The sequence below is a fragment of the Rana temporaria genome, chromosome 3, assembly GCF_905171775.1.
Source record: "Rana temporaria chromosome 3, aRanTem1.1, whole genome shotgun sequence".
NCBI classification, from domain to species: Eukaryota; Metazoa; Chordata; class Amphibia; order Anura; family Ranidae; genus Rana; species Rana temporaria.
Genome location: NC_053491.1, coordinates 65,978,378 through 66,005,680, shown reverse-complemented (window position 1 = coordinate 66,005,680; position 27,303 = coordinate 65,978,378). Strand labels below are relative to the sequence as shown.

General features: G+C 43.3%; 1 protein-coding gene and 1 non-coding gene across 2 annotated transcripts in view; both read left to right on the top strand.

Moving 5' to 3' along the window:
* The window catches only part of GNB5 (G protein subunit beta 5), a 92,470-nt gene extending 83,291 nt beyond the window's left edge, over positions 1-9,179 (top strand). The window contains exons 11-12 of the mRNA XM_040342691.1: positions 5,150-5,316; positions 7,591-9,179. Of these exons, the coding sequence (XP_040198625.1) occupies positions 5,150-5,316; positions 7,591-7,602 (179 nt within the window). The 3' untranslated portion in view covers positions 7,603-9,179. The remainder of the gene's footprint in view (positions 1-5,149; positions 5,317-7,590) is intronic.
* A 15,850-nt stretch (positions 9,180-25,029) lies between these two features.
* On the top strand, positions 25,030-25,188 carry LOC120933891. The gene has a single exon (XR_005748150.1). It is a non-coding gene; the product is annotated as a U1 spliceosomal RNA (small nuclear RNA).
* Positions 25,189-27,303: the final 2,115 nt, after the last annotated feature.

Below are 27,303 nucleotides of genomic sequence, written 5' to 3'. Positions count from 1 at the left end.
TACAACTCAATTGAAAAACAACATTAAAGGAGCTGCAGGAATATCTGACAAGTACTAGCTGTGTGATACATGTGACAACAATCTCCCGGTATTCTTCATATGTCTGGGCTATGGGGTAGAGTGGCAAGATGGAAGCCTTTTTTTACCAAGAAAAACGTCCAAGCCCGGCTAAATTTTGCAAAAACACATCTAATGTCTCCCAAAAGCATGTGGGAAAATGTGTTCTGGTCTGATGAAACCAAGGATGAACTTTTTGGCCATAATTCCAAAAATGATGTTTGGTGCAAAAACAGCACTGCACAAGAACACCATCCCCACTGTGAAGCATGGTGGTGGCAGCATCATGCTCTGGGGCTGTTTTTCTTCAGCTGGAACAGGGGCCTTAGTCAAGGTAGAGGGAATTATGAACAGTTCCAAATACCAGTCAATATTGGCACAAAAACTTCAGGCTTCTGCTAGAAAGCTGAACATGAAGAGGAACTTCATCTTTCAGCATGACAACGACCCAAAGGGAACATCCAAATCAACAAAGGAATGGCTTCACCAAAAGAACATTAAAGATTTGGAATGGCCCAGACGGAGCCCAGACTTGAATCCGATTGAAAATCTGGGGGGTGATCTGAAGAGGGCTGTGCGCAGGAGATGTCCTCGCAGTCTGACAGATTTGGAGTGTTTTTGCAAAGAAAAGTGGTAAAATATTGCCAAGTTAACATGTGCCATGCTGATAGACTCAAACCCAAAAACACTGAGTGTTGTAATAAAATCACAAGGTGCCTCAACAAAGTATTAGTATAAGGGTATGCACACTTATACAACCATATTATTTTATTTTTATTTACCTCCACCTAAAAGATTGCAGTTTGTTTTTCAACTGAGTTGTACAGTTTGTAGGCCACTTAAGCCCCGGACCATTATGCAGCTTAAGGACCAGGCCCCTTTTTGCGATTCGGCACTGCGGCACTTTAACTGACAATTGTGCGGTCGTGCGACGTGGCTTCCAAACAAAATTAACGTCCTTTTTCCCACAAATAGAGCTTTCTTTTGGTGGTAATTGATCACCTCTACGTTTTTATTTATTTGTGATAATTTTGAAAAAAATTCAATATGTTTAACTTTTTGCTATAATAAATATCCCCCAAAAATATATATATAAATTATTTTTTTCCTCAGTTTAGGCCGGTACGTATTCTTCTACATATTTTTGGTAAAAAAATCGCAATAAGCGTTTATTGATTGGTTTTCGAAGTTAAGTTATAGCGTCTACAAAATAGTGGATAGTATTGTGGCATTTTTATTAATATGTTTTTTTTGCTAGTAATGGCGGCGATCAGCGACTTTTAATGTGACTGCGACTTTATGGCGGACACATCGGACACTTTTGACACTATTTTGGGACCATTGTAATTTTTACAGCAAACAGTGGGAAACTGTGAGTGTGACGTCACTGATCGTCGTTCCCTAACATAGGGAACAGACGATCAGTGACAGGCTCACTAGGAAGCACAGCGAGAGGTTTGTTTACACTTACCTTTCCCCGTTCTTCAGCTTTGTAACCCGATTGTGGGACACTGTCGGTGATCCGGTCCGCAGGTCCTGCGGGCGCGGTCACGGAACTCAGGACCAAGTCGTGAGCGCGCTGGCGGCGGCGCGCGTGACCCACGGCTGGGCTTCTTAAAGGGGACGTGCCAGTACATCCATATGCCCAGCTGTTCCATTCTGCCGGTGTATTTAGTCGTGCGGCGGTCCTTAAGGGGTTACAGGTGGAAAAAATTGTGAAATGATTTTTCCAATGTGGCTGATTTACACCTATATGCTGCAGTCTAGCGATTAACAAATATGATCATTGCAATCAAATAATGAAATGTATGCTGGTTTTCTTTGTTACGTGGAACTAAATAAGGTTTATGGGGATTTTGCTGGAAGCTGACAACGGCAGTGAACCCGATTCTGTGAGGTCAGCTGTGCTGCTACGTGGTATTTGGAGGTTCTCGCTTGGCTTTGTGCTGTGAGCTCATTGCTCAGAAAACTATCTTTAGCAATTGCATGCAGTCAGCATTCTGTTCCAGTCATGAAATCATCTGTCAACAGTTTCATCAAAAGAGGGAACAGGCAGCTGAGGATCCAATGATTTGTATAGAAAACGCAGCTAAACTCCTTCACAATGATGGGGTTGATTTACTAAAGTCAAATAGACTGCGCACTTTGTGCAAATGCAGTTGCTCCAGAGCTTAGTAAATGAGCAGAAGCTCTACTGACTTCCACCATCCAATCATGTGCAAGTAAAATGCTGTTTTTTTTCCTTGTATGTAGTCTTTGCAAAGTGAAGATTTACCTTATTTACTAAGCTCTGGAGCAACTGCACTTGCAGAGTGCAACTATACTTTGCAAAGTTCACAGTCTATTTGACTTTAGTAAGTCAACCCCTGAGTTTGAGTATAAGTGATGTGTGCCAGTACTGCATCATCATCCACTGAAGTCTGTCTGAGCCAGTACACCTTCCTGATTTCAATCAAGAAATTTTTAAGGAAAAGGAAATGGTAAGTTTTTCCATAACCATGTATCATGCAGTCCAAAGTCAATGAACATGTGCTTCAGTTAAGCATTTGCACAGCCTCCATTAACAATCACTGAAGTTTGCCTTAGACGGTTTCTTCCTTTGATCTTCCCCTCCACCTAGTGGCCATACGGTGGTATTTTCCTGAAATACTTCAATCAGGAAAACATTGCAATATGGGTATTAGATGGAGCTGACGCTCATAGGAAATAACTGTTTAAGGCAAATTATGGCGACTATTCATGGAGGCTGTGTAAATGCTTGACTAGTAGGAAATAAATACTACTACAGTGATTATTTGTGACATTTATTTTTAATAACTGAACCCCTTATAGTTCATTTCCACTTTTGTAGTCATATTTGATCTGGAATTTTAGCTAAAAAGAAAATGGGCGAAAAGGAGGGATTTTTAATGCAGAAGAGACATGCTTTGTCTCGTCTGATGAAGCTGACTGCACTCCTGTGACTGCACAGGAATGACGTCACTCCCACTTGGCTGGCATTTGGGACTGAGCAGCCGGCGATGTGGGAGCGGGGAGCTGTGGGACGCCGCATCGCTGGATCCAAGGTGAGTATAATGCTGCTTTAACCCTCCTGGCGGTATTCCCGAGTCTGACTCGGGGTGAGATTTTCATACCAAAAGCGGTGCCCCCGAGTCAGACTCGGGCTCGCCTCGCTGCAGCAGCAGACAAAGTTACTTACCTTGTCCCTGGATCCAGCGATGCCACCGCGCTGTGTGAGCGAGCGGGACCTCGCTCGATTCACACAGTGTCCTCCTGTGCCGCCGATCTCCGTTCCCTGCGACGTTACGACGCACGGGAGCGGAGAACGGCTTCCAAATTCAAAAACGTAAACAAACACATTACATACAGTATACTGTGATCTTATAGATTACAGTACTGTATGTAAAAAATACACACCCCCCTTGTCCCTAGTGGTCTGCCCAGTGCCCTACATGTACTTTTATATAATAAAAACGGTTCTTTCTGCCTGCAAACTGTAGATTGTCCATAGCAACCAAAAGTGTCCCTTTATGTCAAAAATGATTTTAGAGCCGCTAGAAAACAGCGATAATACATTATAATCACTTGCAGAATTGTGCGATAGCGATTTGTGGGGAAATTTGTCATAGAAAAATAAAAGTAATGACAGCGACAATTCTGCAACTGAGAAAATTTGATTTTGAGTTGATTACATTATTGAATAATTTTTATTATAATTATAGTATTAATTGTTATAATTATTTATAATTATTTATTATATTATAATTTATAATTTTGTTTTTAAAAAATGTCATACCCGGGATGCCTACTAGACTCTGGTTTGGTCAGATTTAAGTGAGTTATTCCTAAAAATTACAGGCCTACAGTATAAAACGCCAAATTTCCTTGCAAATAATGGTACCGCTTTCAGCACCTTTTTTCTGAAAGAATCATACCGCCAGGGAGGTTAAGAAAACCCCACTATATGTTTGTTATATGTTGCCATTTACACAGTTTAAAAAGATTTCTTACCTTTTAGATGTTTCTCAGGAAACAAAAATTCATGGCAGTCTGTAAGCATTTCTGAACAATGTCAAAGTCAGTCAGTTCAAATAGAAAGGCTTAGGACAGGCTAAGCCTCCTCTTATTACCATGAGAAACTATGCAATAAGCCAAGTTTCTAAATCTTTTAAGTGGTATTAAACCTGTTCCTCCTTCATCCAGAGTGGCGGTACGCTAAACGGTGCTAGGACAAGGTCACACAGCACCCAGGGCAAAGATGCCAAACTGAGCCCCCCTCCCCTTAGGCCCCGTACACACGTCCGAGAAACTCGACGGGCAAAACACATCGTTTTGCTCGTCGAGTTCCTTGTGATGCCGCCGAGGATCTCGGCGAGCCAAGTTTCCTCATTGACTAACGAGGAAATAGAGAACATGTTCTCTATTTGGCCCGACGAGATCCTCGTCGGTTTCCTCGGCCGAAAGTGTACAGACGACCGGGTTTCTCGGCACAATACGGCTCCGATCGAGTTTCTGGCTGAATTCTGCCGAGAAACTCGGTCGTGTGTACGGGGCCTGAGGGTCAAGGTTAGCAATGATGTACTGTAGCTGTCACTACTCCTGTCAGCCTTGTAACAGAAGCAACTGGCACAGGGCACCCCATCCCTGCAATAAACTATTGTGCCCAGGGCAGGTGCCCCTGCTCACCCCTTGTCCCAGCCCTGACTCCAATACAGGAGGTGTGTTACTGGTCAGATCACCAGGGAAAAAACTTAAAGAGGCTGAATCTAAGGATTAGTAAATTGCAATTATTACATTTTTGGTTTAGGGTTTAATGTCCATCCCATTCCAAAAAGTGATGGATGTGGGTGGCACAGAAGCAGTTCAAGTGTTTGTAGCTGGGTCCCTGCTAGTTTAGGGGGTGCATCCCTCCTCTGCAGGTCCTTTGTCATTGTGTGTAGTCTGATCTCACAGCTATACAGGTGCAGATGGTATTAATTCTAAATTGTCAGCATGTAAAATATGAATGTATAATATTTTACTTTTAGCCAGGTAAAAAGGAAAAATAAAGCATATGCGATTGTTGCTAAATTTTTCACATTTTATTTCTAAGGTCGCTTGCTGTTTGCTGGATACAACGACTACACAATCAATGTTTGGGATGTTCTGAAAGGCAGTAGGGTGTCCATCTTGTTTGGTCATGAGAACAGAGTCAGCACTCTCCGTGTGTCTCCTGATGGGACTGCATTCAGCTCGGGGTCATGGGATCACACTCTAAGGGTGAGTTGTATGTCCTGTAAGTCTTACGAATAACTAAACCTGACCATATGATGTGATGTTTAGCTGGTTCCTGATGAACCGGTTGAAATGTGCTCAGTGGTAGCCCTGTCAGTTGCCTCCTGTCTGACATCCCTTGGTTGAAAAATCGAAGGAACCAGGTAGAAAACTGACAGCCGAACAGCGGCTGTCCATTCATTTAGATACTGCTTAGGTGTTTTGATGACTGGTGGGGCCAGTTGTCAAAATACAGTCACTACAACAGAGATTAGTACATCGGCACTGTGTAGTGTGGATGGAGGAATCTGTTAGACTTCAGACTGAAGAGAAAAAATCTATATGTGTATGGCCATCTTTAGTTGTAGATTATGCTAGGCATCAGGAAATAGTCTTGAGTTGATCAGATGAATCATGGACCCATATTTAAAATCTAAAGTTTGGCTGTCTAACATTGATAATGTAGCACACTTTAATGTGACTGATAGGAAGAAGCAGGACACTACCATCCATGTGGCAGTGCTTAGATACTCTCCTTTCCTTTAGTCCAGCCTCTCTCGACATTTTTACCCCAGGGGAACCCTCGAAAATTATTTTCAGATCTAGTAGAATCCCCAATAGAACCAGTCTATCTGTGATCATTAGAAAAAACATACCATACATATGTTGTCAATGGGAAGAATGCCCCCTTTACAGGAACGGTTTAGAATGCCACACTTCTTGACATCTAAAAAGATTACTGGGGTCATTCTGCTGGCTCTTTCAAGTGATATTGGCCCTGAGTATATTTAGGCACCATCAAATAAAAGGTCAAATAGTCACAGCTCAAGGAACCCCCAGCAATATTTGGAGGAACTTAGGGTTCCACATATCCCTGCTTGAGAACAGCTGCTCTATTCACACAGGAGCCTATCAAGCATTTGATGGGTATACTGTACCCACTCCTCTGATTACTATACTATATTGATCAGGGAACTGAGTATAGAAATACAAATAAAAAGGTGCCATGCACATTGAATAAAACGTGGGCCTGGGCCTAAAAGCAGTATTAGACTTGTCTGATGCTGTTTGATGGGAGTCTAGGTTTGCTTTAAACCAGGGGTCTCCAAACTTTTCAAAGAAAAAGCCAGTTTACTGTCCTTTAGACTTTGGGGGGCCAGACTGTGGCTAGTGGGAGTAGAAAATGCCACAGCATCAGTGGAAGTAAACAGTGCCTCAGGTTTGATGGCGTGGGAGTAAAACAATTACATAATGCCTGTGACTATTAGGAGGAGGAATAGTGCCCCTTCCTTGGTATTAATGGGAGGAATAGTGCCCCATCATTGGTATCAATTGAAGAATGGAGGGAATGGTCCCTCGCCATTGGTTTGTCACACTTACCCCTAATGCAGGTAGCACTATAGTTAGCTTCTGTGTTCTTTACCTATAGCAGCCCCCTTTCCATAAGGAAAGCAAGCCTACTGGTATTCGGTTGCCCCCAGGACTTGTACACAATGCTATCACACCAGGGCAGGTGTGAACTGAGCACAGCAAACGGGTACTTGTGGTTGGAAGACAGGCAAAGTGGTTCAACGACAGGTCCAAGGCAGGCAAGGTTCAGATTAGTTGGGGTTAAATCCGTAGTCAAATGTCAGGCAGAGTTCCAAGTGTATCCGATATCCAATCTGAGGGGAATCCAGCAGCCACAGAAACAGGGCAGACAAACAGGAAGCTTGAAGCATGTGTTAAACACTTTATCACAAAGATGAGACTGCAGGCTTGGCTGGCTTTAATCAGGTTTAGTCTCCACCTAGAGATTATGCAAAAATATATGACAGAGAGAATGTATCACAGCCAAAACAGCCAACACCAGGATGCTGGAATGAGACCAGCAGCTGTGATGGAGCAGGAGCACTAAGCGTTCCTGACATGGTGTCAGTGGGAGGAATAGTGCCCCATTGCTGGTGTCAGTGGGAGGAATTTTACACCGGTGTTGGTAGTAATGGGAGACATTTTTCCCCAATGTGGGTGTCAGTGGTAGGAATAGTGACCCATTGTTGATGTCAGTGGAAGGAATAGTGCCTCATATTAGCGTGAAGAATAATCCAGCAAGGGCTGGATAAAAGCAAGAAAATGGCTGCATTTGGCCCGCAGGACACAGTATGGAAACCACTTCTTTAAACTCTAGTTTAGTCTGATGTTCAAAATAGAAAATCCAATGTCATGGGCTGGTATTGTATTTTTATGTAAGAAAACCAATATAAATAATGATTTCACCTAATGTATTTCTTATTTCTACAGATCTGGGCATAATGCACAAATGTGAAGAAATATCTGCGGTCCCGCAGCTTGGCAATTATATCACAGGTTTTACCTTGTGTTATACGATAAGAGTTGAAATTTAAGATTAGATGCTGGTTGTTGCAGAACTATGTAGAAAACAGGATGGATGCCACAAAAATAGAGCTAAATGAAGAAATCCTTATTTATATATTGGTGGTCAAACCTGGAGAGTCCACCCAACACTCATCACTTTCTATTATAGTAGGCTTCTCTGTCAGGAGGGTCAGTGTACATAAGTGCTAGTTGCATTTCCATTAGCGAGATCTGGTAAGGCTTTACATTTTTTTTTAAATTTCATACATGCAAAGATCACCATTCTGTTCTACAAAATGATTACTGAAGACATCGTCAATGTATCTGCACTCAATATTGATGGCAATCATCCCTTGTTTACAAGTGAAAAAAAGGGAATTTGCTAAAGCTTTACTAGACCAGTGAACCTGTACTAGCTTTAGTGCTAACTGTTGTAACTTACCTTAAGAGTACACTACACTATAACCAAAACTGAAAATTTAACCTTGAGATGCATACCGAGAACTCTGCCTACCTGTTCAGTTTTCAGGCATTGCTGTGGTTCAACAAGTCATCTGGAGATCTGGGAACCCCTGTTTATAATGCACAATACTATTTCCCAAACATACCCTTTGCAGGCTCCTTGCCATCTCTTACATGCAGAAAACTTGGAGTATAAAATGTCAGTACTTAGATGTTTCTTAAGAATAGCTTCACACTAATGTAAGTTGGGAACGTGGGCATAATCCTGTGTATTTTCGACCCACACTGAGATGCCCAAAACAATAAAAGATAGTAACGCTCAAGTGCCCCCCAAATCTGTGTCAATTTAGATCAGCATGTGAATAGGCTGGTGCAAAACAGACAGGATCCGCTTGTCAGGCACTAGTAGACAAAGTGGTGCCCGTCTGGTGCCATTATTCTTAATGGTACTATCACACATCCGCATCCTTAGCATGGTTTTACACTGTATAGTGCCAACCATGTGATTGGGTGCTGCATGATTTGAAAAAAACGGATCAGTGACTTCTTTCCCCGCATTTCTCATTTAAAATAAATAAGCTGCTGTACCCGTGACGTGTGTGCGCAAACGTGCCGCACTGCCATGAACCAAGGCTAAGCTGGCCATAGATAAATTGAAGTTCAGCTAGTTCAGTAAAGATCAGATGAATTGTGATTCATCAATGGCCACTGCTGCTTGATAGAATTTGATTGTTAGAATGAAACGGAAAATTTTCATTCGATCAGCTGCTGCAGCCAATCGGCTTCAGTGCTGATCAGTTTATTCTGACAGCAGAGGAGTCCCCACTTTTTGAATGGGGGAATCTGTGTAGATTAGTCCACTGGTTGATCAAAAAAAAAACTGATTCATCTATTGGCCATAGAGTCTTACCATCCTCCATTAGACTCAAACTTGCCATTGAAGTCTGAATATATTTAGTAATATGGAAGCAAAGAGAGAGAGAAAGCTGAACAAAATGTAGTTTTCGCACAGCTGCAGAGTTTGTTGATTTACTAAAGGCAAACAGATTTTCACTTAGGCCCCTTTCACATTGAGGGGTTTTTCATGCGGTACAGCGCTAAAAATAGCGCTGCTATACCGCATGAAAAAATCATGCCCTGCAGGCTTCAATGTGAAAGCCCGAAGGCTTTCACACTGAAGCGGTGCGTTAGCAGGACCGCTCCAAAAGTCCTGCTAGCCGCATCTTTGGAGCGGTATAGGAGCGGGGTGTTTACCGCTCCTCTACCGCGACTTCCCATTGAAATCAATGGGAAACCGCGGTAATACCGCCCGCAATGCGCCTCTGCAGAGGCGCATTGCGGGCGGTATTAACCCTTTTTCGGCCGCTAGCGGGGGTTAATACCGCACCGCTAGCGCCCGAATATCGCGGTAAATACGACGGTATAGCGGCGCTACAAATAGCGCGGCTATACCGTCACCGCGGCTCCACTGCCCCATGTGAAAGCAGCCTTAGTTGCACTTTGCAAGGGAATTATTCCCAGAGCTTTGACAATGAGAAGAAGCTCTGCTGATTTCCATCATCCAATCACATGCTGGTAAGAATGTGTTTTTTTTATTTTCCTGGCACATGATTGGGTATTCATTGCAAAGTGAAATTTCACTGCATACACTTAGATCTGGGATAAATTCCCTTGCAAAGTGAAAAGCCTGTTTGCCTTAAATAAACCCCATTTATCTCTACCAGGATCTGCGCAGTTCACTGTTGCATACCTTTCTTAGTTCTTCTAATGGTAACATTTCTGGGTATGAGAGCTGGAAAGGTTTTCAGAGGAAAGTGTGATCTCTCAGCAGATGTCAGCGGAGAATCACTTTGTTTCCTGGCAGTCGGACAGAGAGTAATATTACAGGTGATGGAGGAATAACATTACTCTGATATTAGCAGTCCAGGAAATCTCTTGGGCAATATCAAGGATCAAATTTAAAGGCAGTTTTATACGCTTAGGAATAAGTTTCATTTGCCTTTGGAAATACATTTATAACTTTAGATTAGAATTGGTTAAATGTTTTCAATTTATATTATGCACTTAACAAACTCTACTACAGGTTCACTGACACCCATTAAACCAGATAGAGCATCGCTGCTTAATTAGAAATTGTAAGTGTCTCAAATGCTGCAATTCTGTCAATATAAGTGAAAACCTCTGAAATGAAAAATGAACAGAGCATATCCTTCTTTAGTGTGTACTTGCCACAATCCAAAGCACCAAGTGTGATTTTTGTCTCTTTTATCTGCTTACTGCATGAGTCACTTCTGACATGTTATCCCACCACCACAAAATGTTTTGAACGGCCACGCCCCCTCCAGCACAAAGAAGGTGATTTGCAGCCTCAGCTTTGTTTTCCCAAAAAAACTGTGTACGGGGGTGTGTGGCCATTCCCTCCACTCTGGTCTCAGATTACACTCAGCTTTGTGCTCTGTGTTGTGCAGTGTGTGACATCAGATCCCCTCCCCCTACCTTCTAGAGTTAAGAAAACTACTTTGATCTGTGTCTTAGAAGGATGTAGAGGAGAGAGGGCATCAGAATAAACAGGTACAACTTATGCAGGTGTATCACCTGAGACCAGGCACTTCACTGGGTATATGTAAGGGCTTCCAACCAATTTTAATCAGTCAAACATTATCTACACACTTGTACCTGGTCTAACTCTACTTTGTAATTGTGGCCTAAGGCAACTGGCATTATTTATTAATGTAGCAATATTTAGCTAGCATATAAAATACGCTGTTCCTATCAGTTCTCACGTATCTTTATAAAAACAGGTAATCGTACATTTTTAGCTGTATGGCACGTAGTGTTGCATGGGTCAATTTCAACTGTTAACTGTAACTTTAGTTTCTAGAAAATTCCTTCCCTGACATTAGATGCCCATTATTTACCTCTAATCACAGAATGTTCAGACAATATTCTTCTAATCCAATAGAGTTCTTCTAGAACCTGCAGAGACGAATGCTGGGTTAACAGGTCACTGCATATTCACAGTGGAAGAATGAGGCCCCGTACACACGACCGAGTTTCTCGGCAGAATTCAGCCAGAAACTCGATCGGAGCTGGATTCTGCCGAGAAACTCGGTCGTGTGTACACTTTTCACCGAGGAAGCCGACGAGGAACTCGTCGGGCCAAATAGAGAACATGTTCTCTATTTCCTCGTTGTTCAATGAGGAAAGTTGGCCCGCCGAGATCCTCGGCGGCTTCAACACAGAACTCGACGAGGAACTCGATGTGTTTGGCACGTGTGTACGGGGCCTAAGAGTATTCGTGTGTATGAGCTTGACCACTTGGCATGCATTGTACCTGAAAAGCCTAATGCTTGTGCCATTAAAGAATAACTGAGCTCAAGAACAAAAATGTAATATATTGCAGCTTATGGGCCTTCAGTGTGGTGGCTGCATTCGTTTTCTTTCCAGGCTAAGAAACATTTTCAGCAAATACAGAAAATACCTGTTGATCTTGCCAGAAATGCAGCATCCTTGCCACTTCCTGTGAGCTGCACAGAATAATATATGCCTTCCTTTATCCAGGGCCATCTTTACCAAAAGGGGCTGCTGAGCAGGAACAAAGACTGTCTCTGGACAGCTGCACACTGAACAAATTGTAGCCTTTATTGAAAAAAGGACAGCACTACAAGTCACAGCAAAGTGAAATAAAATAAAACCCAACCTCTGACGCGTTTCGCACTAATACTAGTGCTTAGTCATAGCTGCTGCCCCGGGCCCAGTCATTGGTGTGGGGCCCAAAACAGCTGCCCCTTGAGCCCTGCCCCCAAATAGTTAAAAAGGTGTATTCAGGAGGGCCCAAGAGTATGTTTGCCCAGGGTCCAATCATTATTAAAGATGACCCTGCCTTTATCATCTGTAAACTACCAATTACCCTGCCCTCTATGTATTGGATATGAAGAGATACAAACGTGTTCATTGTTCATATCAGGAGAGCAGCCTAGTGTGACAACCATGGCTCCCTCCAGAGATACAGTGGAGGCGTGACCTTCCCACAGGAAGTGTATTATTTGCAGAATAACTGAAAATATGGCAAAAAAAGCTTTAACCATTTGCCGACCACGCACTGTACATTTAGTGCAACAGTATAGGCCGGTTGCGCAGGATCACGTACATATACGTGATTCTGAATTTCCAGGTAGGGGCACGCGCACACGCCCACCTGCCTGGCTGTGATTCATCACAGCACATGCCGATCACCGGGTCCTGGCAACTGATTGACTGCTGGCACCCGATTATCGGCTCTGAGCTCCACGGAACACAGCTGTAAGAGTGTAAACATCATAGAGCTGTATTCAGTGACAGGGGATCTAGTTGTTTTTTCATAACCTGCTGAGCAGGGAATGACAACATAAATCCCCAGTAAAAGCAGCACACAGTACACATAAAGACTTGTTAGGTACATATTTAACCCCTTAAGATGTTAACCCCTTTCTGCCCAGTGTCGTCAGTACAGTGGCAGTGCATATTATTAGCACTGATCATTGCAATAATGTCACTGGTGATGTCAGTGGCAGTTAGTTAGTTAGTTAGTTCCCACAAAGTGTCAGTTAGTGTCAGATAAGTCGCTGATCACTGCCATTATACGTATTCTTCTACATATTTATGGTAAACAAAATCGCAATAAGCGTTTATTGATTGGTTTGCGCAAAAGTTATAGGTTTTTTGATTACTATTTTTTTTTTTACGAGTAATGGTGGCGATCTGCAATTTTTATCGTAACTGTGACATTATGGCGGACACATCGGACACCTTTGACACATTTTTGGGACCATTGTCATATAAATGCACTGATTACTGTGAAATGACACTGGCAGTGAAGGGGTTAACCACTAGGTGGAGCTGAAGGGGTTAGGTGTGCCTAATGGAGTGCTTCTAACTGTAGGGGGGATGGGCTGTGTGTGACACGACACTGATCACCGCTTCTGATTACAGGGAGCTGTGATCAGTGTCCTGTCACTAGGAAGACTGGGGAAATGCATGTTTACATCAGCATTTCCCCGTTCTTCCTCTCCGTGAGACGATCATGTGTATGCCCGCAGACATCGAGTCCAGCTCGCGGCCTGTGTGCGCCGCCGGCGGTGCACGCGCTCACAATGGTGCTTCTTAAAGGGGACTTAAATATATATCCATCTGCCTGCCCCTGCCATTCTGCCGACGTATATCGTTGTGTGATGGTCAGCAAGCAGTTAAGGACTAGTAAGCTGCAATATATGACATTTTTGGTTCAGATACACTTGTTATATGTGACACATGGTTAAACCAGCCTTTGAACATGATATGGCTTTACAACACTGGAAACACACATATGACACTATTAGAAATTCATATTATAAGTGGTTTGTAGTGTTCTCAGCACCAGTATCCTGTACTGGTTTGTTAATATTAGATCAGCTATATAATGACCTTGTAATACAAGCTGCTGCTTTAAATAGGTACAGTATACACAAGGACATTGTGCTGTGAGCACAGCGTGTCCAGAAAACAATGCTTCTTTCTATCAGCACATTCTATAAAAGAAGTAGAACAAGTCACTTTTATAGGACATTGATATCTAGGACAAGCAAGTAGACCATTCAATCAATGTGACTCTCAATAAACGCGTCCAGAGCTGGTAATATTGTGACTGACGATTTCACTGGATAGAAATGAAATACATGTTTATTACTACAATTTAAAAAATAACAATAATCAATGATTTACTAAAATAATGTGACAACAAATAGAAAGCATCAGAATAAAAGCGCAATTACATTTTGCTCAAAAATCAGCGCAATTCCTCCACTATAAAATATTTCTATGCTGTAATTAATGTAACCCTTTTATTTCATCCTGTCGTGTAATGATCTGAAATGTTGAGTCTTCCAAGTCAGTCGATTACAAAACACTTAGTTAAAGCGGTACTACATTGTATCTGAGCACCGCAAGCTGAAACGCTATTTCATTCATTTTCATAGTAAACCCCCCATCCATCTATGTCTCCATGCTTTATTGTTTTTGTTTTGAGAAATCACTTTGAAAAACACCCACATTTCTAGCTGCGGCCATCTTGAGTAAGGGCAGCTGATTCATATGGCATTTACTTCCTGGAATCCATCTGTCCTTAGTTCAGGTATACAGGCAGAAGGATGTACTTCACTGAGAAAGACCCTCCTCCCCTCCTGCAGATGTCCATAAAGACTCCTAGGGCCAGATTCACAGCAGAAATACGCCGGCGTATCTACTGATACGCCGGCGTATTTTCAAATTTGCCGCGTCGTATCTTGATTTGGAATCCTCAAACCAAGATACGACGGCTTTTGGCATAGATCCGACAGGCGTACGGCTTCGTACGCCTTTGGATCGTAGGTGTAATTTTCCGGCGGCCGCTGGGTGGAGTTTGCGTCGTTTTCCCGCGTCGGGTATGCAAATTAGCTGTTTACGTCAATCCACGAAGGTACGCGCGTTCGTCGCATTCTCTTACGTCGTTTTTTCCCGTTGTAAAGTTAAGAGTGCTATTTAGATGGTGTAAAATGACACCATCCATGTTAAAGTATGGCCGTCGTTCCCGCGTCGAATTTTAATTTTTTTTTTTGCGTAAGACGTCCGGGAATACGAAAGTATGTTACGCACGTCGCCGTTCAAAAAACACGTCGGGGCGCCGTAATTTCGCACAAAGGACGGCGGGAAATTTCAAAACGGAGCATGCGCAGAACGTTCTGCGCTTGAACGCGCCTAATTTAAATGGTACGCCCCATTTGAATTAGACGGGCTTGCGCAGGACGGCTTTACGCTACGCTGCCGCAAGTTTACCGGCAAGTGCTTTGTGAATTAAGCACTTACGCCGAAAACTTGCGGCGGCGTAACGTAAACGGGATACGTTAAACGTTAATATGCCGTAAATCTACATGAATCTGGCCCCTAGGGTTTATGACAGTGATATATGAGAAGACAGTTTGGGACTTTATGTGAAGCATGCAACCAGGGAGGCAACACAACATAATACTAATGATGATGTCTGGTGGTCACCGCCTCAGCTCCCGGGCTGATGATTCGCCCAGCCGGCCCTTGCCCCTGTTTACCTGTGTCCAGACTCATGGTTGGTCTGTAAGTATGAGTGGGGGATTTGTTCCTGTACTATTCTCTCTACATAATACCCAATCTAATTTTTATTGTAACACCTTTTATAGACATCTACATTGCATCTGCTCCTGAAGAGTGGCAAATAAAGCCACGAAACGCGTTGAGCTATTAGATACCTCTAATACAATTTTTATACATTATCTACAATATGCTTTTTTGGACTCTACCAATTTATAATATGTTGTTACTGTGGAGACACGCAACAATGCGTCTGGTGTCCTCACTTTTATACTACTGTGATTATATTATGCTGCTATGCCATTATGTTACTTATGTACTATGTTATGGAATTAAAGTTTCCTTGTTTACTATATTATATTGTATGTATTCTGGTATTATGCAACATATATGGTCACAAATATGGTTTGTCCACCAGACATCATCATTAGTATTATGTTGTGATGCCTCCCTGGTTGCATGCTTCACATAAAGTCCCAAACTTTCTTCTCATATATCCAAATGTCGGGGATGGAGGTACATTCCAATGTCCTCACATAAAGTCCCAAACTTTCTTCTCATATATCCAAATGTCGGGGATGGAGGTACATACCAAAGTCCTCATATAAAGTCCCAAACTTTCTTCTCATATATCCAAATGTCAGGGATGGAGGTACATTCCAAAGTCCTCATATAAAGTCCCAAACTTTCTTCTCATATATCCAAATGTCAGGGATGGAGGTACATTCCAAAGTCCTCATATAAAGTCCCAAACTTTCTTCTCATATATCCAAATGTCGGGGATGGAGGTACATTCCAAAGTCCTCATATAAAGTCCCAAACTTTCTTCTCATCTATCCAAATGTCGGGGATGGAGGTACATTCCAAAGTCCTCATATAAAGTCCCAAACTTTTTTCTCATATATCCAAATGTCGGGGATGGAGGTACATTCCAATGTCCTCATATAAAGTCCTAAACTTTCTTCTCATATATCCAAATGTCGGGGATGGAGGGACATTCAAATGTCCTCATATAAAGTCCCAAACTTTCTTCTCATATATCCAAATGTCGGGGATGGAGGTACATACCAAAGTCCTCATATAAAGTCCCAAACTTTCTTCTCATATATCCAAATGTCAGGGATGGAGGTACATACCAAAGTCCTCATATAAAGTCCCAAACTTTCTTCTCATCTATCCAAATGTCGGGGATGGAGGTACATTCCAATGTCCTCACATAAAGTCCCAAACTTTCTTCTCATATATCCAAATGTCGGGGATGGAGGTACATTCCAAAGTCCTCATATAAAGTCCCAAACTTTCTTCTCATATATCCAAATGTCGGGGATGGAGGTACATTCCAATGTCCTCATGTAAAGTCCCAAACTGTTTCTTCTCTTCTTTATGACAGTGATGGCGAACCTAATGATGTTTTGGAACTACATTTCCCATGATTCTCATCTACACTGCAGAGTGCAGGAGCATCATGGGAAATGTAGTTCCGAAACATCTGGAGTGCCAAGGTTCACCATCACTGGTTTATGACAATCTTTTGGCCTAGGCAGAAAACAGGAAAAAAACTGAAAACATGTACAAAAAAGTTTAAAGTGGTTGAAAAGGCAGAAGTTTTATTTTGTTTTATTTTACCGCATTCTTTGCATTAGGGTAAAATTAGGGTAACAAAAAAAAACGTCTGCTTGCAGATCCCCCCTAAATTCATATCTGAGCCCAAATTTGATCCAGCAATATGCAGGAGAGGCGAGGCTCTCTAGCTCCTCATTGGCTCCCGTTGCTATCAATCAGAGTCATTGACTAGGGAGTGGGGGCGTAGCAAGCACACATGTGTGCCCGAATAGCAAGCAGCTTGCTATGGGGAGGGAGGGGCCAGGAATGCCAGTGGTGGACCCGAGAAGAGGAGGATCAGGGCAGCTCTGTGCAAAACTACTGCATAGAGCAGGTAAGTATTATATGTTTGTTGTTTTAATATAAAAAAAACACTGAACCTTTACAATAACTTTAAACCTAGTAAATATAATATACCTTCCTATCTATTTACTAATGCTAACAACAAAATAGTTCCTGTTGACTGAGAGAGTGAAGTTCCGCTTTAACACATTATTTTGTTAGTCATATTTATCATTGCACTGGTTGTCAAAACAAGAGGAATAATTCAATAGAAACATAAAAGCTATACAAAAAAAAAAGAAACTGTAACTATATGTAAAAATATGCACACAAATACTGTATTCTCGGAAGCAGGAAAAACACGAATTACTCTTTCTCTATATGTGTGGCGGTTAGAAATATCGAAATATTTGTCTTTCATATTTGATGATCATTAATGGAAATTTGATGATCATTAATGTTATCCTTCCATTATGATATGGCCCACTACCTAAACTGGACAGAACACCCAGTGTTATTTATTAAAACCGGAGAGTAATAAACCTGGTGCAGCTCTGCAGAGAAACCAATCAGCTTCCAGGTTTTATTGCCGAAGCTTAATCGAACAAGCTTAAGTTGAAGCTGATTGGTTACCATGCACAACTGCACCAGATTGTGAGTGCTCCAATTTTAGTAAATCTCCTCCAGTGTTTGTCTTCTGATGTTACCAGAGAGATTATCACAGGATGTTACACAACTAAGAAATATTCAATAAACAAATTATAGAACGTAGAAGACACCAAATATGGTATTGCACTAGGAACCGTTTGTCTAGTTAATTTATTATTATGAGTTAATGCACTGTTGTACAAATTATACTCATTTATGGTACTTTTTCATTTTCTATATTTTATTTCGAACGTATTGTGATTGACTCTAGATACTGTATAGTTATGTCAATAAATACAAATAAATATTTTATAAACCACGTCTGAGCTTTATATATATATTGTTTCTCTTAGCACCAGTTTCCTTTAAAGGATCACTAAAGGATTTTTTTTTTTTAGCTAAATAGCTTCCTTTACCTTACTGCAGTCCTGGTTTCATGTCCTCATTGTTCGTTTTTGCTCTGATGTTGCTGTAATTCCTCTCTGTTCTGGACACTTCCTGGTTGTCTGTTTCCTGATCACCACAGTACTGGGAGATTTCTCACTGTGGTGACTAATCAAGGAGGTGTGATTACTGTGTGTAAAACGAAACTGGATTGGTGCTGAGGAGTTTTAGACAAAGTATCACTGCCCTCTATTGGCTCACTGCCCTCTATTGGCTCTCTGTACATCAGAGAACCAGAAAATAACAGCAAAAACGAAACGAAACTGCAGGCACATTATATGATTGATTTTTGTCTATTTTTAATCATTTTTAAAAGGAATCAGTTAACTATTATGTCTCTATACCCTGTAAACAGTCATTTCAGCTAAAAAAATGTTTTCCTTTAGTGACCCTTTAACCCCCTGAGCGGTATTCCCGAGTCTGGCTCGGGGTGGAATTTCAGCACCAATAGCGGTAACCCCGAGCCAGACTCGGGATCGCATCGCAGTGTCCACAGGCAGAGGTTACTTACCTTATCCCTGGATCCTGCGATGCCTCCCCGCTGTGTGATCGAGCTGTCTCCTGCGCCTGTGACGTTACGACGCACAGGGGCGGAGATTGGCGCCAAACTCAAAAAAGTAAATACACACAATACATACAGTATACTGTATGAAATAAATACACACCCCCCTTGTCCCTAGTGGTCTGTCCAGTGTCCTACATGCACTTTTATATTATAAATGCTGTTCTTTCTGCCTGGAAACTGTAGATTGTCCATAGCAACCAAAAAGTGTCCCTTTATGTCAAAAGTGGTTTTAGAGCAGCTAGAAAAAAAACAGCGATAATAAATTATAATCACTTGCAGAATTGAGCAATAGCGATTTGTGGGAAAATTCATCATAAAAAAATAAAAGTAATGACAGCGACAATTCTGCAACTGAGCAAATTTCAGTGATTTTGATTTGATTGCATTATTGAATAATTTTTATTATAATTATATTATTATTATTTGTTATAATTATTTATAGTTATTTATTATATTATAATTTATGATTTTGTTTTTCAAACTTTATCATACCCGGTATGCCTACTAGACTCTTGTTTGGACAGATTTAAGTGAGTTTTTCCTAAGAATTACAGGCCTACAATGTAAAACGCCAAATTTTCATGCAAAATAATGGTACCGCTTTCAGCACCTAAAATCTGACATAATCATACCGCCAGGGAGGTTGAAGGGGAATTATTTTTTTAGAAGATTTAGCAATACTGAAGTTATAGGTTGGAATTTTAGTCTGCAACTTGCCCCTTTATTACAACACTAAGGAGCAGTGTACACCACAATTCCATGTGCGTTTCTGTATGCACATTTTTGGTGCGTTTTTCATGTGTTCCTGTACATTTTTTCTTCATCTCAATTAAAGCGGAGTTCTGCTGAAATAAAATATTAAAAGTCAGCAGCTACAAATATTGCAGCTGCTGACTTTTAATATATGGACACTTACCTGTCCAAGGAGCCTGCAATGTCAGCACCCAAAGCCGATCCCTCCCTTGACTCTCGTGTTGCTGCCAGCCCTAATATTAACTTACTAATAATAAAAAAGCAGATGTAATTTTATAAATAGTATTAATAATTTTTATTTAATATTTTGTATTAAATCACTGGAGGTTGATTGGGGTTAAATTTGAAGTCATTTCATAAAAAAAAAAAAAAAAAAACATTTTATTTTTAATTTTGTTTACAGCAGCTTTAGGCCTCATTCACACTTGGCGGACTCCGTCGCTACGGACTCCGCCTGCTCCCGTCGGCTCAGCGGGAGATCAGTCCGCAGATCTCCGCTGAGCCGACGGATGACAAGCTCCTCTCTGCTCACTTAGCGGGGAGGGGCTTGTCGGGCACCGCTGTGTCCTATGGAGCGATCTGATGAAAACGGACAGCATGTCCGTTTTCATCAGATCTTACCCGATCCGATCCGCATGGACGGATGGGGACGCGGCCCCCATACGTCTGTTTTTAGTGGGTCGGATCGGGTCGGATGTCAGCGAACATGTCTCCGCTGACATCCGACGCTGCATACCGATGCATGGAGCGGCCATTCAGGTCCGTGACAGATGGACCTGAACGGCCAAGTGTGAATGAGGCCTTAGGTCACAAGGAATCCTGTAAATTGGTAAAACAGCTGCAACAAAGTACAACTTTGCTAAATTGTTACATGGTCTCTACCAATGATTAATGTAACAAACTTTCAGAGATCACTGAACTGGGCTAGGTTCAGACCTCTGTGAGTAGGGAACACATGTGACCAACCCACAGAGAAACACGTTGTTTTAATACTCAATGGAAACCTCACTCTTCTTCAGCTATGGTGCAACATTTTGTGCTCGCTAAACCACATAGTGCTGCAGCACCATGCAATTATAGTGTGGTGTGATTTCAACAGAGAGTCGGGGACTTCTTTCCCTGCATTTCTTAAGGGTAGGGAAGCCCATTGAAATAAATGGGCTGCCCTACGAGCAATGTGCACAAACACATGTGCACAACTCTGAACAGAGCCTTATGCCCCATACACACTATTCGATTTTCTGCAGATTTTTGTCTTCAGATTTACCAAAACTATGTAGTGCAAGTCCTGCCTGATTGCATACAAATTTAAATATAGGTAGGATTACTTTTAGCTCCTATGGTACTTCCTAATAAGTACAGTCTTCAGTGGTTTAAAGAAGAAGTCCAACCCAAAACTAAAATCTCTACATCTACAGACATCCACGATCTAACATTGATCTATTTTAGAAGAAATCAGTATACAGTTGAACCTCGGATTACGAGGATAATCCGTTCCAGGAGAATGCTCGTAATCCAAAGTACTTGCATATCAATGCAAGTTTTCCCATTGAAGTTAATGGAAACAAAAAAAATTTGTTCCGCATTGACTTCAATGGGATGCAATACCGAATGCGGCCAGAGGTGGGGGGGGGCCCGAGGACACTTCAGCTTGTTTCCTGCGCCCTGTACCTCAGGCCAAATGAGGTACTGCAGGCCAATGTTCGGCTTTTCTCGGCTCATGCACCCCTGTACCTCAGGCCAAATGAGGTACTGCAGGCCTATTTTCAGCTCTGCTCGGCTTCTGCGCCCCCGTACCTTAGGCCAAGTTTGGTACTGCAGGCCTGTTTAGCTTGAATTCTGCTCGTCTTGCAAGTCAACACTCACAAACCGAGTCAGAATAAAAAAAAAAAGTTCTCAAACTAAGTTACTCTTAAACCGAGGTTCCACTGTACATACCTTTTTTGAAGCCGCTCCGGTCCGGTCTCCAGTAGCGGAAGCTCTGCAGAAGAAAAAGATGACAACAGCTGTGAAATTAATGGGAAGTGATGTCACCCATAGACTTACTATGGGGCTTTCGTTGCTGGCTGCCTTCTCTGCACCCACCTCCACAGCGAAGCCACGGCTGACAGCTCAGCGTAGCTTCAGAAAATGTATGTATACTGATTTCTTCTTTACAGGGTTAGATAGGCTAGTGTTAGATCGCGGATGTCTTTAGATGTGGCTCATTTAGTGTTAGGCTGGCCTTCTCCTTTAACCGCTTGCCGACCGGCCGCCACGATTGACGGTGGCAGAATGGCACTCCTGCACGAATCGCCGTAGCTGTGCGGCAGGCTCTTTATCGTAGGAGCCTGTGCGCGTGGCCGGGTGCCACGTTTGCCGGCGGCTACCCGCGATTGCTCCCAAGAAGGAGAGAGCGGAGATCTGTCAACGTAAACAGACAGATCTCCATTCTGTCAGGGGTGAGGAGAGCAATCTTTTGTTCCTACTGCTTAGGAACAACAATAGGTCTCCTCTCCCAGGCAGTCCCATCACTCCCTAGGACACACATTTAACCCCTTGATTGCCCCCTAGTGTTAACCTCTTCCCTGCCAGTGACATTGTGACTTTTATACAGAAATCAATGGCTATTTATAGCTCTGATCGTTGTATAAATGTCAATGGTCCCAAAATAGTGTGAAACGTGTCTGATCTGTCTGCCGCAATGTCGTAGTCTCAATAAAAATTGCAGATCGCCGCCATTACTAGTAAAAAAAAATATATTAAAATGCCATAAAACTATATCCCCTTTTTTGTAGACACAGTGGGCTGGATTCACGTAGATCGGTGCATCTTTGAGGTGGCGTAGCGTATCATATTTATGCTACGCCGCCGTAAGTCAGGGAGGAAAGTGCTGTATTCACAAAGCACTTGCCTCCTAAGTTACGGCAGTGTAGCGTAAATAAGGCCGGCGTAAGCATGCCTAATTCAAATGAGGATGAGGGGGCGTGTTTTATGTAAATGATTGGTGACCCGACGTGATTGACGTTTTTAAGGAACGGCGCATGCGCCGTCCGTGTACATATCCTAGTGTGCATTGCTCCAAAGTACGCCGCAAGGACGTATTGGTTTTGACGTGAACGTAAATTACGTCCAGCCCCATTCACAGACGACTTACGCAAACGACGTACAAATTTTAAATTTCAACGCGGGAACGACGGCCATAACATTGGCTATGCCACCTAGGGGGCAGCTTTATCTTTACGCGGCGTACCTCTTACGGAAAATGGCATATCTTTACTGCGACGGGCAAGCGTACGTTCGTGAATTGGCGTATCTAGTCATTTACATATTCTACGCCGAAATCAACGGAAGTGCCACCTAGCGGCCAGCGGAAAAATTGCACCCTAAGATACAACGTTGCAGGCCGTCGTATCTTAGCTAGGTTTAAGTGTATCTCAGTTTGAGCATACACTTTAACTTACGACGGGCTTAGATTCCGAGTTACGTCGGCGTATCTACTGATACGCCGGCGTAACTCTTTGTGAATCCGGCCCTAGAACTTTTGTGCAAACCAGTCCATAGGTGAAAAATGACAACAACCATCTGTGCTTAGTATAGATGATAAGCTGTAGGAGAGGAAAACGTGAAAAATCCTTTACACAATGTGCATCCAGCTCCGCACCCAAGTGAGTAAATAGCCTGCTTACCAACTCTCTGTGACCACTAGAATAGTGATCTCACCAAACTCGGGGTAATAGGTCTTCCCAAGACCCTTAATAGTGTCCGGAAACTTCTGTTTTACTAGTAAGAAGTTAGTAGTGGAAGAAGTAGGCAGCCAGGCAGAAGGAAAGGGCAATCCACAATGGCCCGAGTCAGTAAACCAAGGCAGAAGTCCACAGGATAGTCCAGAGGGCGACGTCGGGGACAGGCAGGGTCGGCAACAAGGATCAGCAGAATCCAAATGAGTGGTCCAAAAACAAAGTCAGCAACAAGAAATACAATATGATACACCACCAAGCAGGAAGTAGAACCTATACTATACAGCCCGCCACTAACCACCAATGCTGAGGGTGGGGGGGTATTTTCATGGCACAAGCACCAGTGCATGATGGGGCCAAGACCACAGTTTGCAATTAAACATCTAGGCAAAGCCCAGGCCTTCTGGATCAATGTGCCGTGGATTGATAAAGCAAAGATAGAAATGTTTCACCATAGTAACTGTAGACATTGTTTGGCACAGACTAAAGAAAGCATTTCAGGAGAATAACCTCATACCAACTGTGAAGCATGTTGGTGGGAATATGGTTTGGGGTCACAGCTACCCTATGATAGAAAAAGTCAGTCACTGATGACATCTGCACATGCTAGCACATTACGAAAGACTTACCTTAAAACAAAGCCCTCCAAAGGCACGCTGTCACCGCTGACAGGGCTTCCATCTGCCCTGGTGTTCCTTCTGGGTTTCAAGATCCGGACGATTGAATGACAAAGCCACAATGACATGACTCCTTCGCATGTGCGCAGGAGTCACGCCTGAGGCAGAGAGCTCTGTAATGATGGCACATTCACTGTACGCTCAATTCAGAGAACAGTGCGCATGTGCTGGTTATGTCACTGGCTGTAAAACATGCAAACCTCTCCTAAAATGTGCACGTTTAGGAGATAATAATTTTATCCACAGGTAAGTTTTATTATAAGCTTACCTGTAGCTAAAAGTGATCAAGCAGAGTTTACTACTGCCTTATGGCTCGGTTCACACTATGAACCGTATGCGAATCCCACAAGAACTACACCACATTCCTGTTCAATTCACATGCGATTCGGTGCAGTGCAATTTGAGCCAATTCATTTTAAATGGGCTCAAAAGAAACCGCATTACACCAAAGTTGTGCATGCAGCAATTTTGGAACCACAACACAATGAATGTTCCAGTAATTTTGGTCTTCCACAGCACTCTTTAAACATTAAAGTGCAATACCCTCTTTACATCACTCCTCAAAGTGCAAAATACATCAAATAAAGTGCAATATATGACATAAATGACATTTACTTAAAAGCGCTTTAAAGAGGAAGTAAACCCTGATGGGTTTTACTTGCTCTTTTGCAGGCGGAACAGCCTGCAAATGTAAAGCATAATGGGCTAGTATGCATCCCGACGGCTCTCCTGACAGGGGGGGTCTGCGCTGATTGTAAATTAGCACAGCCCCCCTCGGATGCCCACACTGGACCACCAGGGAAGCCCTCAACACGTGGATGGCCAGGTACGTACCCCATGGCCATCTACATATACAAAAATATGCCCAATATATGCCAATCATTGCCCACACATGGACACTGACTGGAAACATTATGCAGCAGATCAGACAAGTGATGCCCAGCAATGCCACCCATCAGTGCCCCCTCTCAGTCCCATCCATGCACATCAGTGCCACCTATCAGTGCCAGCCATAAGTACCCATCAGTGCCACCCATAAGTACCCATCAGTGCTGCCTATGAGTGCCCATCATTGCCGCCTATCAGTGCCCATCAGTTACTTACCTGGCAGGGGAGACACCATGATCATGAAGGTGGTTCTCCCAGGGCGAGGCACGGCTATTGCACACTCTAGGCCGTGCTGATCGTGGTTGTCTTCCCTGCCGCTTCTCGGCCTTTTGGCTGGGACTGGGTGTGGTATCTGTCCTTATCAGTTGTCAGCGGAGTGCTGAAGCACCTCCTACATGGGGAGGGTGGATGCAATCCAATGACGTCATTGCACCTGGAAGGATGGTTTCAGCAGGGACTACGCTGTGCTGCCCGACAGAATACTGGGGGCCGGCCCATGGTTGAGTCTGAGCCATCTGGAAGGGTGCTCCTGGTGAGGATGGGTACTGCGCTTGGTCTTGGTCTTTTTGCCGAGTTCTAGTCTGGCCTTCTGGCTGGCTGGTGTAAGTGCTATCTCTGTCAGCGATCCGGTTGGAGGAGCTGGTAATGCCCTGTGGTATGACGGGGTAGAGCCATGCAAATCCGCTGGGTTGACGGAGGGTCTGGAGGGGCTAGTATTGGTGGAGGCTGTTATCTGAGTGGCAGTTCTCCCCAAGAAAACCTTGAAGGGCTCTCTAGCTGGCAGGGGTGGAGGGCTGCACTGGCCGGTCGGGGGGTCGGATATGGAACGAAAAGCCTATGGTGCATGTGCCCCTGGAGTGGCAGTCCAGGGGTATCTGAAGATCACTGTGTGTGAGGGACACATTGATTTAAGATACCACGGTCACTGCACCAGATACACGCTTTTTTTAGCACCTGCCTCCTGGGCCGGGCCTTTTGGCTAGGACCGGAGGAATTTTTTATTCCTGGCCGGAGGGCCTGGTCATTGTTTCACCACAATGGCCACTTCTTTCACTCTCCTCTCCACTATCCCTTCCCCCACTTTATTTTATTTAAGCCTGTGTTTGTCACTTTTTTGTCTTTTTTTGTTGTGCACGTTTTGTCACTGTGTGATTAGTAGGGTGCCGGTCCTCGGACCAGCCCTGAACGTCCTGGGAGTGGGTGGACATGGCCTTCTGGCTTAGTTCGCCTGCTCTCATGGGGTCTCCCTTCGGGGGAGCCCCACCTAGTACTGGGAGGGTTCTGTTTCGGCAGTCCCTCCGAGGAAGTTGGGTCCGTGTCGGCTTCGGTTGCTCGGACCACAGTACCTCAGTCCCCGTCTGGAGCCTAACGCCCCGGGGGATCAGGGTTTGGGTCCCTCTTCACAGGAGGACCACTTGACGTTGCACCCGTCTGCACGTTTTTGTGAACACTCTTTATGTGTGTGCACATTTTTTCTGCACCGGGTGGAGTTTTTTGGGTGTGTTCACACGCCATAGGCTTTTCAAAAAAAAAAAAAAAAAAAATCAGTGCCCATCAGTGCTGCATACCGGTGCCACCCTATCAGTGCCCATCAGCTATAGCCGCTCAGTGTATCACTCGGCCCGCCCCCGGCGCGTCACGACATTGGATATGATTGACAGCAGCGCGAGCCAATGGCTGCGCTGCTTTCAATCAACGAATGGATGAGCCGACCGAGAAGCCAGCACGTTCACAGCACGGGACTTTCAAAGGGGTCAGGTAAGTAAACGTTTTTTCACCTTAATGCAGGGGTTGACAAATTTGCTTGGAATCTAGGAGCCAGCTAAAAAAGTTAGGAGCCAGAAAACGCGCCCCCCGTCCCGACGAGCTTGCGCGCAGAAGCGAACACATACGTGAGCAGCGCCCGCATATGTAAACGGTGTTCAAACCACACATGTGAGGTATCGCCGCGATTGGTAGAGCGAGAGCAATAATTCTAGCCCTAGTTCTCCTCTGTAACTCAAACCATGCAACCTGTAGATTTTTTTAAACGTACCTATGAAGATTTTAAAGGGTAAAAGTTTGTCGGCATTCCACAAGCGGACGCAATTTTGAAGCGTGACATGTTGGGTATGAATTTACTCGGCGTAACATTATCTTTCATATTATAAAAAAAAAAAATGGGGATAACTTTACTGTTGTCTTATTTTTTTATTAAAAAAAGTAATTTTTTCACAAAAAAAGTGCGCTTGTAAGACCGCTGCGCAAATACGGCGTGACAGAAAGTATTGCAACGATCGCCATTTTATTCTCTAGGGTGTTAGGATAAAAAATATATATAATGTTTGGGGGTTCTAATTAGAGGGAAGAAGATGGCAGTGAAAATAGTGAAAAAATACATTAGAATTGCTGTTTAACTTGTAATGCTTAACTTGTAATACCAACGGCCACCACCAGATGGCGCCAGCTTACACATCTGGTGGTAATAACTTGTAATACCAAC